This window comes from Crocuta crocuta, unplaced genomic scaffold (genome assembly GCF_008692635.1).
Source record: "Crocuta crocuta isolate KB4526 unplaced genomic scaffold, BGI_CrCroc_1.0 scaffold619, whole genome shotgun sequence".
Taxonomy (NCBI): domain Eukaryota; kingdom Metazoa; phylum Chordata; class Mammalia; order Carnivora; family Hyaenidae; genus Crocuta; species Crocuta crocuta.
The window spans coordinates 2,169,292-2,185,807 of record NW_027533395.1 but is presented as its reverse complement, the minus strand read 5'-3'; the positions used below and the strand labels follow the sequence as shown (position 1 = coordinate 2,185,807).

At 40.0% G+C, this 16,516-nt stretch overlaps 1 protein-coding gene across 3 annotated transcripts in view; it reads right to left on the bottom strand.

Annotated features, from left to right (window-relative positions):
• Positions 1-4,625: 4,625 nt before the first annotated feature.
• The window catches only part of BORCS7 (BLOC-1 related complex subunit 7), a 34,301-nt gene continuing 22,410 nt past the window's right edge, over positions 4,626-16,516 (bottom strand). For all 3 annotated transcript variants that reach the window (XM_077748405.1, XM_077748406.1, XM_077748404.1), the window contains 4 exons: positions 9,452-9,514; positions 9,298-9,341; positions 8,310-8,330; positions 4,626-6,739 (listed from right to left, as the gene is read on the bottom strand). In XM_077748405.1, the coding sequence (XP_077604531.1) occupies positions 6,688-6,739; positions 8,310-8,330; positions 9,298-9,341; positions 9,452-9,514 (180 nt within the window). In that variant the 3' untranslated portion in view covers positions 4,626-6,687. The remainder of the gene's footprint in view (positions 6,740-8,309; positions 8,331-9,297; positions 9,342-9,451; positions 9,515-16,516) is intronic.

Here is a 16,516-nt window from a genome sequence, read left to right as displayed (position 1 = left end):
CCAACAGTGCATGAGGGTTTCCTTTTCTCCACATCCTTGCCAACACTTGTTATTTTTTGTCTTTTGATATTAGTCATTTTGACTGGTGTGAGGTCTCAGTTGACTGGTGTGTGGTTTACATCTGCATTTCCATAATGATGTGTGAGGATAAGCACCTTTTCATGTGTCTGTCGGCCATCTGTATGTTTTCTCTGAGAAATTTCTGTTCAGGTCCTCTGCCCAGTTTTTAAACAGATTACTTACTCTCTATTTTTAAATAAAGTCAGGTTTATTGAGATACAATTTACATTCAGTAAAACTCAACTTTCTCTAGCATACAGTTATGTGAATACTGACAAACATACACATGATAATCAATACTCCCTCAGCCAAAGACTTTTTTAAAAAAATATGTATTTATTTTGAGAGAGAGAGTGCATGAATGCACAAGTGGGGGAGGGACAAAGAGAGAGAGAGAGAAGATGCTTTCAGCACAGAGCCTGATGCAGGGCTCGATCTCATGAACTATGAGATCATGACCTGAACTGAAAACAAGAGTCAGATGCTTAACCAACTGAGACACCCAGGCACCCCTCACCCAAAAAAATATCTTTGTGCCAGTTTATGCCCTCCCCACTAGCTTCTAAACAACCACAATTGTTTTCTCCCTCTTTTTCCAGAATGCCATGGAATTATCATGTATGTAGCAGTTCTCAGTCTGTTTTGTATCATATTTAGGAAAGCAACTTGGCTAAGTTCATTTTTAATCTCTAGTCATTTTTAGTCAGTGCACTTGTGTTTCCCAAGTACTGTCATTTCATTGTGAAGAAAGTTTTTTCTTCTACCCCTATATTGAACAACAAAGAGTTTGAACTGTGTGGTCCACCTCTACGTCAGTTTTTTGGTAAGTACAGTATGAAAACATATTTTCTCTCTTGTAATTTTCTTTCTTTTTTTAAATGTTTATTTTTGAGAGGGGGGAAGGGACAGAGAGAGAGGAGGACTGAGGATCCGAAGTGGGCTCTGTGCCAACAGCAGAGAGCCTGATGCAGGGCTCGAACTCACAAACCATGAGATCATGACCTGAGCCAAAGTCAGACACTTAACTGATTAAACCACCCAAGTGCCCCTCTCTTGTAATTTTCTTAATAACATTTTTTCCCTCTAGCTCACTTCATTGTAAATATAGCATATAATATACAAAATATGTGGTAATTGACAGTTTATGTTATTGATAAGGCTTCTAGTCAATAGTAGGCTATTACTAGTTAAGTTTTGGGGGAGTCAAAAATTATTTGTGGATTGTCAACTCTGTAGGTCTTGGCACCCCAACCCCCACGTTGTACAAGGATTCACTATATTTGTCTATCTTACTTCCTTTTGTGGTTGTAACAAGCATTTCTATTCATTAGGATAGTAAGGAGCTATGGAGATCTAAACTGAACATTTACATTATGCTCATTTTTCAATCTCATCTGCTAATAACAGTCTTCCCTGATGTCAATTAGTTTTGTTAAATATTAATAGGAAGGTGCTGTATTTATAAATTTTTAACAAATTAAGTCCATGGAAATAATCATTGTTGGAATATTTTTATAGCTTAGAATATTTCCAACTATGAAGTGTGTAAAATGAGTGTTTCTACAGGTATCAGTTTCTTGGCAATTGTGTAACGGTAAAAACACTCTTTAATACTAGTTTTCAAAATGCTGTCTCCATAAAATTGGTCCTTTTAGGAAAGCAGTCACTTTCTCACTCATTGTGGAAATGCCATCTTTATCTTGAAGGAACAGGTTAATGGGAGTTAAGGAGAGAGCTTTACCATTTCCACTTGTTCACTGTACTTTATTATCTTCAACTTATGGTTATTCACAAGAATCATTTGATAAACCTTAAATCCACTTCACCACAACAGATAGATCACAGGAAAGCAAACTGCCATCAACTTAAATTGGGTTAGTCCCAGTTTTCCCTCAGCTGGTATCTGGTGTGCAGCACCGGCTTTGGGACCGGAGTGCTTGTAGCCATCATTCGTTCTGATTGGTCAGTGCATCGGCCACAGTTGTTTTTGTTTTTAATATCACCCTTGCCAAATGACAGGCCTGCTGTGTAGATCAGTATGCTATGTAGACCAAATCAGACCTCTCATATCATGTTATTTTAAATATTAGCAAAAGCTAAGTTCCTTAAGATAAAAAATAAAGATATATAGACATTTTTGTATTTTTTTCCCTTGCCTCCAAGGATGGCCTTGCACATACCTCCACATATCCCACCTTGGAAGCTCCTGGCCTGACAATTACAGAATGGTCCAGAAAGGCAGGTTTTGGTTCAGTGCACAGACCATCTTTCAAAAGGTAGAGCTTTCCAAAATGGCCAGCATCCCTCAGTAAAAGGTTCCCCCAAATTGGAAGCATTCAAGCAGAAGCCAGATGACCAGCTGGACGTTTACTTGCTAGAAATGCAACAGCAGGGGTAAATGGTAAATTACTCCCAAGATCCTTTCTTTGTATTATGGTAAATACTAGAAATGACAAGAGCACCCTTGTTTCTTTTTTTTTTTAATTTTATTTATTTTAATTTTTTTTAATGTTTTATTTATTTCTAGGAGAGAGACAGAGAGACAGTGTGAGCAGGGGAGGGTCAGAGAGAGAGGGAGTGACAGACTCCGAAACAGGCTCCAGGCTCCGAGCTGGCAGTCAGCACAGAGCCTGACGCGGGGCTTGAACCCACGAACCGCGAGATCATGACCTAAGCGAAAGTCGGACGCTTAACCGACTAAGCCACCCAGGCGCCCCATAGCACCCTTGTTTCTATTTATAAGGAAAATAGCAGAGAGAACTAGGCTAGTACTCAAAAGACCTATCATCAAACTCAGTGACTTTGGGTAAGTCATTTCCTGTCCCTAGTCACATTTTGCATTTGTAAAACCTGGGGCTGGAATTCAATCGCTTTTGAGGCCCTACACGGCTCTAAGATTCTGGAGTTCTAGGAGTCTTCTTCACCAAATATTACATGTTGGTTCTTTAGAAAGAACTGCTTGGAAAGAAAAAAAATTATATAGTTTTAATTAGAAATAGAAGTTAATTTTTTCAACTGCCTTTTTGGTGTGTATTACAGTGATATATGATTTAATGTTTCTTATGAATGTAATGTGTTTAGCAGCTATTATATCAACTTTGTAATTGTGAAATTATCTTAGCAATTCTTCAAAAATATTTCTGTATCCAATTTTCCTGAGATGTTATTAAGATTTTTGAATCTGTGTTCATAAATAAGAAACTCCTAGGTTTTGTGATATTTTTTTGCTTTAATTTTTAAAAATGAAAGTCACAGTGACACCTGGCTGCCTCACTCTTGGCAGAGGCATGTGATTCTTGATCTCAGGGTTGTAAGTTGGAACCCGATAATGGGTGTAGAGATTACTTAAAAATAAAATCTTTAAACATAAATAAACATAAACATGAAAGTCACATTTACTTCAGCAAGTGAACTGAGTATCTTACTATCATTTTCTATACTTTGGCAGCATATAGAAATTCTCTGATAGTTTGGACAAGTCTGCTGAAAGCCATCACAAGCAAACTACTTTAAAAAATTTTTTAAGTAAGCTCTAGTCCCAATGTGGGGCTCAACTTCATAACCCCAAGATCAAGAGTCACATGCTCGCCCCTGGGCATATTCTCTTTTAAATGTCAGTTTTGTAATATTATAGCTTTAGAAGGAGCCAGACATTTTGATACTAGTAATCAAATTTTAGCATCAAGCAGATAGATCATGCTTTTAAAATCTAATTGATGTACTTTATGTAACCCCATCCAATAATAAATTTACTAATTTGTACTTTCATGATTGAGCTGATACTTTACCAATTTAATTTTTCTTAAGATTTTATTTTCAAGTAATCTTCACACCCAATGTAGGGCTCAAACTGACAACCCCAAGCTCAAGAGTTACGTGCTCCAGTGACTGAGCCAGTCAGGTGCCCCGATACTTTACCAATTTAATCTATAAGCACCAATTAATGATATCATATTTTTTTTAATTTTTATCATTCATGCTTGGTTTTCTTATTCTGATTTCCTAAGTTCTAACCACAAACCCCCTTAAAAAATTTTCCACCCTTATCTCTAAAAGACATTTAATGCATGATTTTCTTTCTTTATAGCACTGCTTAGGTATATCATCACATAAATTTTCTTGCAGAGAATTTGACTTTTCACTACTTTAAAAATATTATCCTTCAACATATTCTCTATACCCCAGATTTTATTTTTTTTAATTTTTTAATGTTTTATTTATTTTTGAGACAGAGAGAGACAGAGCATGAGAGGGGAAGGAGCAGAGAAACAGGGAGATACAGAATCCAAAGCAGGCTCCAGGCTGTAAGCTGTCAACACAGAGCCCGATGCAGGGATCAAACCCACGAATGTGAGATCATGACCTGAGCCGAAGTCGGAGGCTTAACCTACTGAGCCACCCAGGTGCTCCTATACCCCAGATTTTAAAGAAGGATTTTAGTTTCCATGTTTGATCACCACTTAATTCTACATAACCCATTTATTTCACCAAGAGACATACTATCAAATTATATATACATTTCTGACTATACATTTCTGGCTACTTCTCTTTCATGTATCTTGGCGTTATGTTATTTAAAATGAGTAAATCAGGGGGTGCCTGGGTGGCTCAGTCGGTTAAGTGTCCAACTTCAGATCAGATCATGATCTTATGGTTCGTGAGTTTAAGCCCTGCATTGTGCTATGCGCTGACAGCTTGGAGCCTAGAGCCTGCTTCAGATTCTGTCTCTCTCTCTCTGTCTTTCCACTGTTTATACTCTCTTTCTCAAAAGAAAAAAAAAAAAGACTAAATTCAGTACTACTAGTTTTTAATATTTACCATTTGTATTACCAATATTTATATTTACCATTAAAATTTTGATTGTGAAATTTGTTTTATCAGGTATAATGTAAGCAATCACTGCTTCTTTAATACTTGTTCCAGCATGATGAGGAAAACTTAGGCCACATCTTTATTTATTTTAATTTTTAATTTAAAAAAATTTTCATGTTAAGTATTTCTTTGCATCTTGTATAACAGGATTGATGATCCTTTAAAAAAAAAAAATCAGTCCTGGGATTTTCTAAGCAGATAATCCTACCATATGATAATAATTTTATCTCTTTATTGCTAATAGCTATACTTATTTCTAATTTCTGCACTAGATATGGCCTCCAGCAAAATGTTGAGTAGAAACAGTGTTGGTAACATCCTCTGATTATGCTTCAAAGGTTTTACTCTTTTTTTCAAAATGTTTATTTATTTTTGAGAAAGAGAGAGAGAAAAGGGGTGGGACAGAGAGAGAGGGAGACAGATAATTCTGAGCAGGCTCCACATGTTGGCTCGATACCATGAATCATGAGATGATGACCTGAGCCAAAATCAAGAGTTAGATGCTCAACCAACTGAGCTACCCAGGTGCCCCTCAAATGTTTTATTCTTAACATGACATTTGCTATAAATTTGTGACCCTTCTTTTTGAAGGTGAACTAAGCCCATTTACATTTAATAACTGTAATGAGTGTTTACAGAATGAATAGCATAACTGAATTCCTTCATACCTAGTTTTTTTTTTTTACCTTAAGTTAATGTGTATAAGTATGAGGGATAAATACAATCTAATGTGATTAGTTGACTCAATGATATACAGTATGAATTAAATTGGACTCTTAATTGCTTTTTTTCCTTTGAGTGAAGATACCATTTTCCTAAGTCAGCTTTCTCCCAATTCCTTAGTGAAGAACTAACTAGAACATGATAGCATCCCATTTAAAATTCAAACAAAGCAAAGACAGTTAAAGGCAATGCCTTTTAGTAAGGTGAATTAAATAAACATGGGTAAGTATCTGAAAACATAAGGTTTTCACCATGGCACAACCCTACCCTGAAATCATTCCCAGTAATTCAACTGTCTTTGCATTTGGCAGTAATGTTTACAAGTGAATTTGCTGATGGCTAGCACAATTTAAAAATGAACCCAAGGCCGATTAATCAAAAATAACAACAAAGAAACTAGGAATGAAGGTCAAAGAAGAGACTACAGCTGGCCAGATATGATATCACTTGCCTCATTTTCATTCAGGAATTTGCTACAATGAATAAAATAAGTATCTCCTCTGAGGGGGAAGGGAAGGGAGGTGAAGGGGAAGGGGAAGGGAAGGGGAGGGAAAGAACAGGTTATTACCTATTACCATTCTGTGATACATATACTTTCTGAATGTTATGATTAAAATAAAAAGTCTTTTAAAAAGAATATTAATCAGTCCTATGGTTTCACAATTGAAGCCCTAATTCTGAATTTAAAACATTACTCAGTATTTGCTGAAGGATCATATTTAGATGATATGGCTTTTGACATATAAAAATTCTATGGGAAAAACTAAGACCTCTTTTAATTCTGCTTTAACATAAAACTAAACAGGGCAATTAAAAAATTCAATAAGAGTATGAGTTACTCTGCTTCAAGAAGTACTTCCAAATTTCAACCACCCAGCTTCTTTTCGGAGAAACTGTACACCATCACAAATCTGTTCTAACTTAACTTTTGGAGAAGAAAATGGAAAACCAAACCCATAGCACAGTGGTTAAGTAAAAGATTTCCTTCTTAGTGTCAGGCAAAGAAGTGCTTTTGCCTCCTTAGAAGCTGCACTATTTCAGCAGATGATTCAGCTGGTCCTGTAGATCAGAAGACTGCTCAACACTAGAAATCAGAAAAGAGAAAAAGGTTTATCTGGAATGAGCAATAAAGACCTCTCTTTGTACAGTCTGTACTTTACTGTAGAAGTACTGCTGAAGCTAAATCAAAATTTATATTGGTCCTCTAGGGTCCCAGAAGTTTAAACTATCAAAAAAAGGTCTGTAAAGCAAATTAGAGTAACCAATATTGTAAGGGACAGATTTAATCCACTCAAAAAAACAAGACTGTTCAATGGCTTCAGCACATTTAATTTACTTAGTGAATATTAACAATGCAGAAGGTTTTCTATTCTTTTTTTTTTAATGTTTTATTTATTTCTGAGAGAGAGAGAGACAGCATGAGCAGGGGAGGGTCAGAGAGAGAGGGAGATACAGAATCTGAAGCAGGCTCCAGGTTCTGAGCTGGCTGTCAGCACAGAGCCTGACGTGGGCTCAAACCCACGAACCATGAGATCATGACCTGAGCCAAAGTCAGACGCTTAACCAATTGAGCCACCCAGGTGCCCCAGGTTTTCTATTCCTTAAGCATGGCTTCTACATATTGTAATTTTTAAAAAGACTTTACTAGCAGTGAACTGACTTACTGCACACCCTTGAAATGTACAGTTGACCCTTGAACAACATAGGGGGTGTATAGGTGCTGATACCCTGCACAGTCAAAATCTGTGTATAACCTGACTCCCCCCAAATTTAACTACTAATAGCCTATTATTGGTAACAGAAACAGTCAATTAACACATATTCTGTATATGTATTATATACTATACTTTCATAATAAAGTAAGCTAGAGAAAAAAAATGTTAAGACAATCATAAGGGGACGTGTAGGTGGCTAAGTTGGTTGAGCATCTGACTCTTGATTTTGGCTCAGGTCATGATCTCATGTTTTGTGAGTTCAAGTCCCGTGTCAGGCTCTGAGCTGATGGTGTGGAGCCTGCTTGGGATTCTCTCTTTCTTCTCTCTCTCTCTCTGCCCATCCCTCTCTCTCTCTCTCTCTCAAGAATAAGGGAAGGAAGGAAGGAAGGAAGGAAGGAAGGGAGGGAGGGAGGGAGGGAGGAAGGAAGAAAAAAGAAAAGAAAGACAGGGTGCCTGGGTGGCTCAGTTGGTTAAGAGTCTGACTCTTGGTTTCAGCTCAGATCGTGATCTCATAGTCATGAGATCAAGCCCTGAGTCAAGCTCTGTGCTCATGTGGAGCCTGCTTAAGATTTTCTCCCTCCCTCTCCCTCTGCCCCTCCCCCTGCTTGCATACTTGCTCTCTGTCTCTCACACAAAATAATAATATTTTAAAAAAGAGAAAATCATAAGGAAGAGAAAATACATTTACAATACTGTATGGTATTTATCAAAAAATCTGTGTGTAAGTGGAACTGTGTATGTAGTTCAAACCTATATCATTCAAGGATCAACTGTACTGTCTTCTTTATATCCTGAATGAGCCACCCCAGAGCATATGTCAATTTAAGGGCATATGTCAACCAGAGTTTGACACTGATCCTCAGCCCAGAAGTAGAATTCCCTGCAGCCTGCTTCAGTTGCCACCCCCCCCCCAACTCCCCTACCTTTGGGGTTACTTACTTCTTCTGAATAGCTTCTTGCCTAAATCAGAAAAGGAAAAAAGAAAATAAATATTAAAAATCTCAGAAGACTAGTGCAACTTATGGCTAGATATATGCAGGCAGAAAAAATCTCTGGCTTCTGTCACACTCTGTATTTCTGTCCCTTCTAGCCTAAGACTGTTCTTGAAGCTCTGTTCACTATCTGAGCGCAGAATTGCTAAATCGAAGGATTCTAAACCTAAAGAGGAGATGCCACTCTATCAGATCGAGGGAGGTGGTGCAAAAACTATACATACACGTGGCTCACATTCAGTCCGGGTATGGGCAGTCTAGTAGTCACACACATCATATGCACACACCCAAAGAATGAACACTTAGCTGTTTAAATATCAAGAGTTAAACTCTTAATCATACAGTAGGCACATAAGTATAATATCAACTATATAAAATATAAAGCAAAATGAAATACGATGAAAAGCTAACTATAATTTTATCCAAACTTGTAACAGAGAGGGGGTTCTCTATATTTCAAAATCTCCTGTATCATTCATATGCAGCTAGGGCTGGGCTGTACGTGAGACTTTGGGATACAGGTCTGAGTTACACTTGACTCCCTAGTGAAAGAGCAGACTCCCCAGGAGAGACCTTGGGCATAGGTGGTCAACAAATACTGATTAAGCGTCTACTGGGTGCCAGGCACTGTGCTCACGTGGTCCTGGTACAGGCCCTGCCCTCATGGGGTTTATAGTCTCTCCCTCTGAGGAGCCCTCAAACTGACACTGAGAGGCTCACAAAAGGTAGTTCTGGCTCTTGATCTCACCCCACACCCCAACTTCTTCTGCAGTCTCAACCATCTTTTCCAAAAGGAGCTCATGTTTGACTAACCCTACTTTTACTCGCAACTCCTGCCTTCACAGGAAAATGTGTTGAAGAACAAAGGCCACAACAGGGGGCAGCCTGAGGATAATGATTTTGTAGCAAGTAGTCATTGGAAAGGGCATACTCACTGGTACTGGAGATGTGTGGTTATTATTGCCATTTTCCTTAAACTCTGCATTAAGAAACAACACACACAGAAAGAGAAATCGATACATTCCACTTCCCTGTAGCCACACAAATTATGTATAGAAACCCCAAATCATAAAAGGAAGTGTTTCTTACATCTTCTGAGTGCAAGATGGCGTCTTCCTGTAGTACCATGTTGCGAGCTGCCTGACCTAGCAGCTGGAAGACAAAAATAAAGTGGTAATCAAAACCTCCAGACTTCTGTCACCTTCTCTCTGCAGCTGTTAAACCGCCGCCCTCTCTTCTCCCCTTCCCTCACCCAGTTACAAAAACTCCCACATGTAACGGAGGATAATTTTCCATTTGTTCATGTTGAAAGTCCAAAGTCACTGTCACTACGGCAGTTCTGGCATGGGTTCCACCTCCAATCCACCTCTGAGAGATCAAGGGCTCCGTAACTGCGGAGCTCCTTGAGTGACTTCTTCGCCCAAGAGCTGAAAGAAGCCTGCAAAGAAAACTTTGGCTCCACAGGCCCAGTGAGAATTTAACCTTTTGGTTTCTTTCTTTCTTTTTTTTTTTTTTTAATGTTTTATTTATTTCTAGGAGATAGAGAGAGAGACAGTGTGAGCAGGGGAGGGTGAGAGAGAGAGGGAGTCACAGACTGAAACAGGCTCCAGGCTCTGAGCTGGCAGTCAGCACAGAGCCCGATGCGGGGCTCAAACCCACGAACCGCAAGATCATGACCTAAGCGAAAGTCGGACGCTCAACCGAGTAAGCCACCCAGGCGCACCTAACCTTTTGGTTTCTTAAAGACAGATCTGAGGCTTGGAGTAGAGTGAGGGGGCAGGAACTAGCATAGGGCTAAAAAGGCTAGTAGGAATATAGTCGTTTAGAAATGGAGTGAGAGACACAAGCAAAAAAGGCCTGCAAGCAGCTCGGGGTTGAAAGAGGAAAGCATCACATGAAGGACAGCTGATGGGGGGATGGGGGATGGGGGGCAGAGACCAGGAACTATTCTTACAGTGCGCACAGCTTCAAGTATAGTTGCAAACAGTTGCAGAGCATTGTGCTGTAAACTTGAAACTAATGTAACATTGTATGTCAACTATATTTCAATTAAAAGAAAGAGAGAAAGAAAGAAAAAGAAAGGAAAGAAAGGAAGGGAAGAAAGGAAGGAAGGAAGAAGAAATGCAGATGCAGATTTTGAGGAGTCCCTGTAGCTGACAGCTGGGTCCTGACAGCACAAAAGCTGAGCTCCGATTTGGGTGGGCGGCCTGTGGCCACTGAGAGGGGACTCAGTGGGTACTGAGAGCCAAGCGGAGGTGGACAGTAGTTTCTGGTCTACTGTTCCACCCTGCTCCTGGCAGACATTAACTCCAATCAGGTAAGAAGAGCTACTACCATGTGTCCTACCCACTGTCACTGCTCCCTTGGGTCAGTGAGAGTCTGGTGAAAAGGGGATCAATGGCCTCAAAATCACCAGGAACAACAGCACTGTTACAGCCCCCAGATAACTTCCCCCATGGCAACTGTTATTTGTTTTTTTTATTTTTAAGTTTTAAAATTAATAAACCTTTATGTGCCTCTAAAGTCAAAACAGTAAAATAAGACCTTCCATCCCTGTCCCTTCCCCCTCTCTATTTTCTCTCCCCTACGCGTAAATATTTTTTTTTTAGGGACACCTGGCTGGCTCAGTTGGTAGAGCACGTGACTCTTGATCTCAGGGTCATGAGTTCAAGTCCCATGTTGGGCATGGAGCCTCCTCAATTTTTAAAAGATGTATACACGTGTGTGTGTGTGTGTGTGTGTGTGTGCGCGCGCGCGCGCGCATGTGTGTGTATTTTAGTTTTGGGTTTATCTTTCCATGATTTCTTTGTAAAAGTGGACATATGTATATAATCTCCCCTCCTTACTTAGAATGTAACCAACTACATGCACTCTTCTACGCCCTGCTATTTTCACTTGAAAATACAGGCTGATATACACATGCAGCAAAATATATACCGAACCTGCACACTGCTCTTTTATGGCTACAGAGCACTCCACTCTACAGATGTCCCTATAAGTGGGGCGCCTGGTTGGCTCAGTCAGTTGAGCATCTAACTTTTGATTTCAGCTCAGGTCATGATCTCAGCGGCATGGAGTCAAGTCCAGTGTCAGACTCTACACTGAGCATGAAGCCTACTTGAGATTCTCTCTTTCCCCGTGCCCCTCTCCACCGCTCATGTGCTCTCTCTCTAAAATGTCAGTGAGTGAGTGAGTGAGTGAATGAGTGAGTGAATAAATAAATAAATAAATAAATAAATGTCACCACAGGATTATTCAACCAGCTATCTGGGGTGGACTTTGGGACTATTTCCAGTCTTTGCTATTATAAGCAGTGTTACAAAAAACACCTTAGATATCTTTGTGTCTTTTTGCTAGAGTATCTTTGGGATAGACTCATAGAATCATGGCTGTGATTGCTGGATTGGAGGGTTTTAGTTTTGCTACATACTGCCAAAATTCCCCTCCATTAGGGTTATATCATTTTGCATCCCCATCCACAGCGTATCAGAGTGCCTGTTCCGTCATGACCACTTTTAAGTGGCAAACTCCCAGAGTCCTACAGATGGGAGATGGTGACTGACAAAGTGATGGCAGAAAGACAAGGTTCTAACACAATCTTCCTCATTCATTTACTCAGTCAGTGCATGTTTACTAAGTGCTCAGCTACGTCAGGAAGAGACAGAGCCCCTGTCCTCACAGAGCTCACAATCTGGTGTTACAAAGAGGACACAGGCACTACAATGCCTTGTGGTAACTGCGGATAGGGAAACACCAGATAACCTGGGAGCATGTGGGGGGGTCCTGACCCATTACAGGCCAGAAGTTCAGGGAGAGCTTCCTAAAGGAAGTGACTTCTAAGCTGAGACCTAAAGGTCCAGCATGATCAGATTTACTCTTTTTGAACTGCTGCAAGCAGAATGGACTGAAGTGAAGACTGAAGGCAGAGAGACTGGCTAGACACAGTCTAAGCAAGCAAGGAAAGTGGTCTGAGCCACGGAAGTGGCAGTTAAAGGGGGAGGAGGGTGATCATTTGGGAGATCGGCTCAAGGAGACTCGGGATTTCTGGAATGTGGGAGCTGTTGCAATGCAGGGCCAAGGCCCCTTCTTTGATCACAGATGCATTCATTGGCATTCTGCATCCTTTTCTTGCATAAACCGACCACGCACTTAACCCATCATAAAACATCATCTAAGATGTCCGGTTTGGGCTTTTTTTTTTTTTTTTTTATGTTTTTTCAATGGTTTTTTTTTTTTTCTTTTGTTTTGTTTTCTGAGAGAGAGAGACAGCATGAGCAGGGTAGGGTCAGAGAGAGAGGGAGACACAGAATCCAAAGCAGGCTCCAGGCTCTGAGCTAGCTGTCAGCACAGAGCCCAACGCAGGGCTCAAACCCCACAAACCGTGAAATCATGACCTGAGCCTAAGTCAGACGCTTAACAGACTGGGCCACCGAGGCGCCCCCGGTTTGGGTGTCTTTAAAATGGAACAATGTCTTCAGTATTTCCCCCTGGGCTTTTACCATTGCTTTGCTCATAAGTAACTCAACAGCAATCTCAGCTATTCATCTTCAATAAGTATGATTACTAAGTTGTTATTTGTTAGCTCCTCATCTTTCAAAGGTGATTTTTCTTTGAAAAATCAAAACAAGATTTTTCAGCTTAGTTTTCATAGTAATACCATCCCTCTTTTTCTTTTCATTCTAGTTAATTATTTTCCATATTACTGCATTAAATAATGTAGTTCCAACAGTAAGCATAAATGCCTTACATGGCTTTAGGATAAAATACAATGGACCCTTTACTCAGCACACAACTCGACTGAAGGAGACGTGCAGGCGCACACAGGAGGAGCGTAGGAGTCACATGCTGAGGGCACAGGCTGCCACGTTCTTCCCCACTTGGTGCTCCAGCCACGCTAGAATCCTTGCACACCCTGCACACATTCCCATCTCAAGGCCTTTGCATTTGCCACTTACTCTGCTTGGAACACTCTGCCTCCAGCCGTCCACATGGCTTGCTCCCTTGCTTCATTGAAGTGTCTGCTCAAATGTCCCCTCCTTCAAGAGCCCTTCCCTGATCACCCTATTTAAGGAAAACCCTTTCATCACTCTCTACTCCCAGCTTAGTTTTTCTTCATAATATTTACTGCCACCTGATTTTTTGGTTCGCTTGTTTATCTGTCTCTTCACTAAAATGTAAGCTTCATAAGTATGAGGTCTGTTAGTTTTTGTGTACCATTCTTTCCCTTATGCCTAGAAGAGTTCTTGGCACATAGCAGACAATAAATATTTATTACATGAATGCTGCAGAAGGAGAGCTTTACACATGGAAATTGTCAGCAAATCAAACAAAACAGGTACATGGAGACTGTTGAAAAGAGAAGCAATGCCCTGTGGGCTAAGAAGGATTGAAACTGAAAATCAGGCTCCATGTCCATAATGAGACTAAGAGCTTCCTTTCCCTCAGGACTGACCCCAAGGAGATGCCCTGTGGCTTTGAGACAATTTGGGCTACATCGATATCAAATCAAAATGCTGGAGAAGAAAGTCTAAGGAACAGAAAGAAGGAATACCCTCCTGAAGAAGACAATTGCCACTAGACCCCAAAAAATCAGAAGCAGAAGGTGCTGTGTGAAAATAAACTGTAAACATTTAAGACAATGTTTCTCTAGGAGATTCAGTTCACTGAGCTCAGGACATTATCAAGAAAATGAGAAGAAAACTCACAGAATGTGAGAAAACATATGCAAATAATATCTGATAAAGCATTAACATTCAGAATACATGAGAACTCCTAAAACTCAACAACAAAAAATCCAATCTGGAAATGGACAATGGACCTTCATAGACATTTCTTCAAAGAAGATATACAAATGGCCAATAAGAACAAGAACCACGCTCAACATCACTAGTCTTTGGGGAAATGCAAATCAAAACCACAGGGGAATACCACTGTGTTAGCCTATCAGGATGGCTATGATAAAAAATGGGGGGCACCTGGATGGCTCAGTCGGTTGAGAGTCTGACTTTGTCTCAGGTCATGATCCCACAGTTCATGAGTTCGAGCCGTGCATAGGGCTCTCTGCTATCAGCACAGATCCTCTGTCCCTCTCTTTCAGCATCCTCCTCACTCATGCTCTCTCTCTCTCAAAAATAAATAAACATTTTTAAAAAAGGAAAATGACAAATGTCCATGAGGTGAAGTATTTGGAAGGCTGGTGCATTGGTGGCAACATAAAATGGTGCACTCACAGGGCGCCTGGGTGGTTCAGTCAGTTGAACCTCTAACTCTTGATTCCAGGGTCATGGTATGGAGCCCTGTGTCAACCTCCACACTGAGCATGGAGTCTGCTTAAGATTCTCATTCATTCTCATTCTCATTCTCTCTCTCTCCCCCTCCCACCAGCTTCTCTCTCCTGCTCATGCTATCTCTCTTTCTCTAAAAATAGAGATAGATAGAGAGATAGATAGATAGATGATAGATAGGAAGGAAGGAAGGAAGGAAGGAAGGAAGGAAGGAAGGAAGGAAGGAAGAAGCGGTACACTGTGCTAAACAGTATGGTGGCTCCTCAAAAAGTTAAACATAGAATTACCATAGGACTATGATCCAGCAATTGGAGTTCCAGGGTCTCAAATAGGTATTATACGCAAATGTTTACTGCAGCACATTCACAAAGCCAGAAAGTGGAAATAACACAAATACCCATCACCAAATGAATGGATAAACAAAACGTGGTATATACATACAATGCAATATTATTTAGTCTTAAAAAGGAATAAAGTTTGGTACTGATAAATACTACAAAAAAAAAAAAAGACAAAAAAAAAAATCAATAAGACACTCCAAATAGTCTACAGTCTAGTAAAGGAAATGACAAAAATACATATGTAACTAGATGAAAAGTCAATATGGTATGTGATAAGTACCATGTAAGAGATCCAATAAAAAGGCAAAAGTCAGAGAATTGAGAGATGATGAGTCAACCCTCACAGAAAGCAGGACTGATTTCAGTTTAACTTAATCCGCACCACTTACTGAGCACCCACTCTAAATCTACTATGGAAGAATCTCATGTGAAAACTACACAAGAAGGAACAGAAAGGAGCAAGTGACATTAGGGCAGTTAATGGTGACACCGTGGCTTTTTGGCCACTTAACCAGCTCATACCAAATGAGAAGTGGAGCCCAAGATTACGGGCCTAGAGCCAGGCTGCCTAGGTTTGAATCCTACTTCCACCCCTTCCTAGCTACTCTGTAACCTTGTCAAATTAAATTCCTCTTTGTATCCTCTATGTAAGAAAAGTACCTCTGCTTATTATTTATTTTATAAATATTATTAAATATTTAATGAATTAAGCTACATAAAACACAGCAATGTCCAGCACATGCTTAAGTTTATTATGATAAATATGGATGTTCAATACACACTGGTGCTGGCAAGGCAAGAGAAAAGTAACATAAATTAAATCTCCTTTCAGCCTGCAGCCCACTGATAGACACCTGAAACATGCAGAGCGTGACCTTGCTCAAAGAACTCATGGCTGTCTTACTTGCTTAATGTTTTTGTTTTATTAAAGACTAAAAGAAACCTTATCTTAACAGCAGCTAGCCCCTCAAGGTCCTGAAAGCCTTGCTTTCAAATTCCTTAGAGACTTATGCTCTCCCTAACCCTCACTAACTTAAAAGTATATAAAATGCGTCATCTCCTCACAACCCCAGTGCAGCTCCTTCTGCCCACGTGTCCTATCTCTGCTTTAACCCCATGCTCTAATAAAATAACTTTTTTTTTCACCAAAGACATCTCAAAAATTCTTTCTTGGCCATTTGCTCAAGCCATCAAATACATACTGGTGGCTAACTATGAACACTATCGGGTGCCCGGTGACTCAGTCAGTTAAGCGTCCGACTTCACCTCAGGTCATGATCTCACCGTTCGTGGGTTCGAGCCCTGCATCAGGCTCTGTGCTGACTGCTCAAGCCTGGAGCCTGCTTCACATTTTGACTCCCTCTTTCTGCCCTTCCCCGACTCACACTTTGTCTTCTCTGTCTCTCTCTGTCTGTCTGTCTCTCTCTCTCTCTCAAAAATAAACAAACATTTAAAAAAAAAACCTATGAACCCTATTTTTTGATTTATATATGTATACCTTGCCTATCCTCCAAGAAGATTCAAGGCAA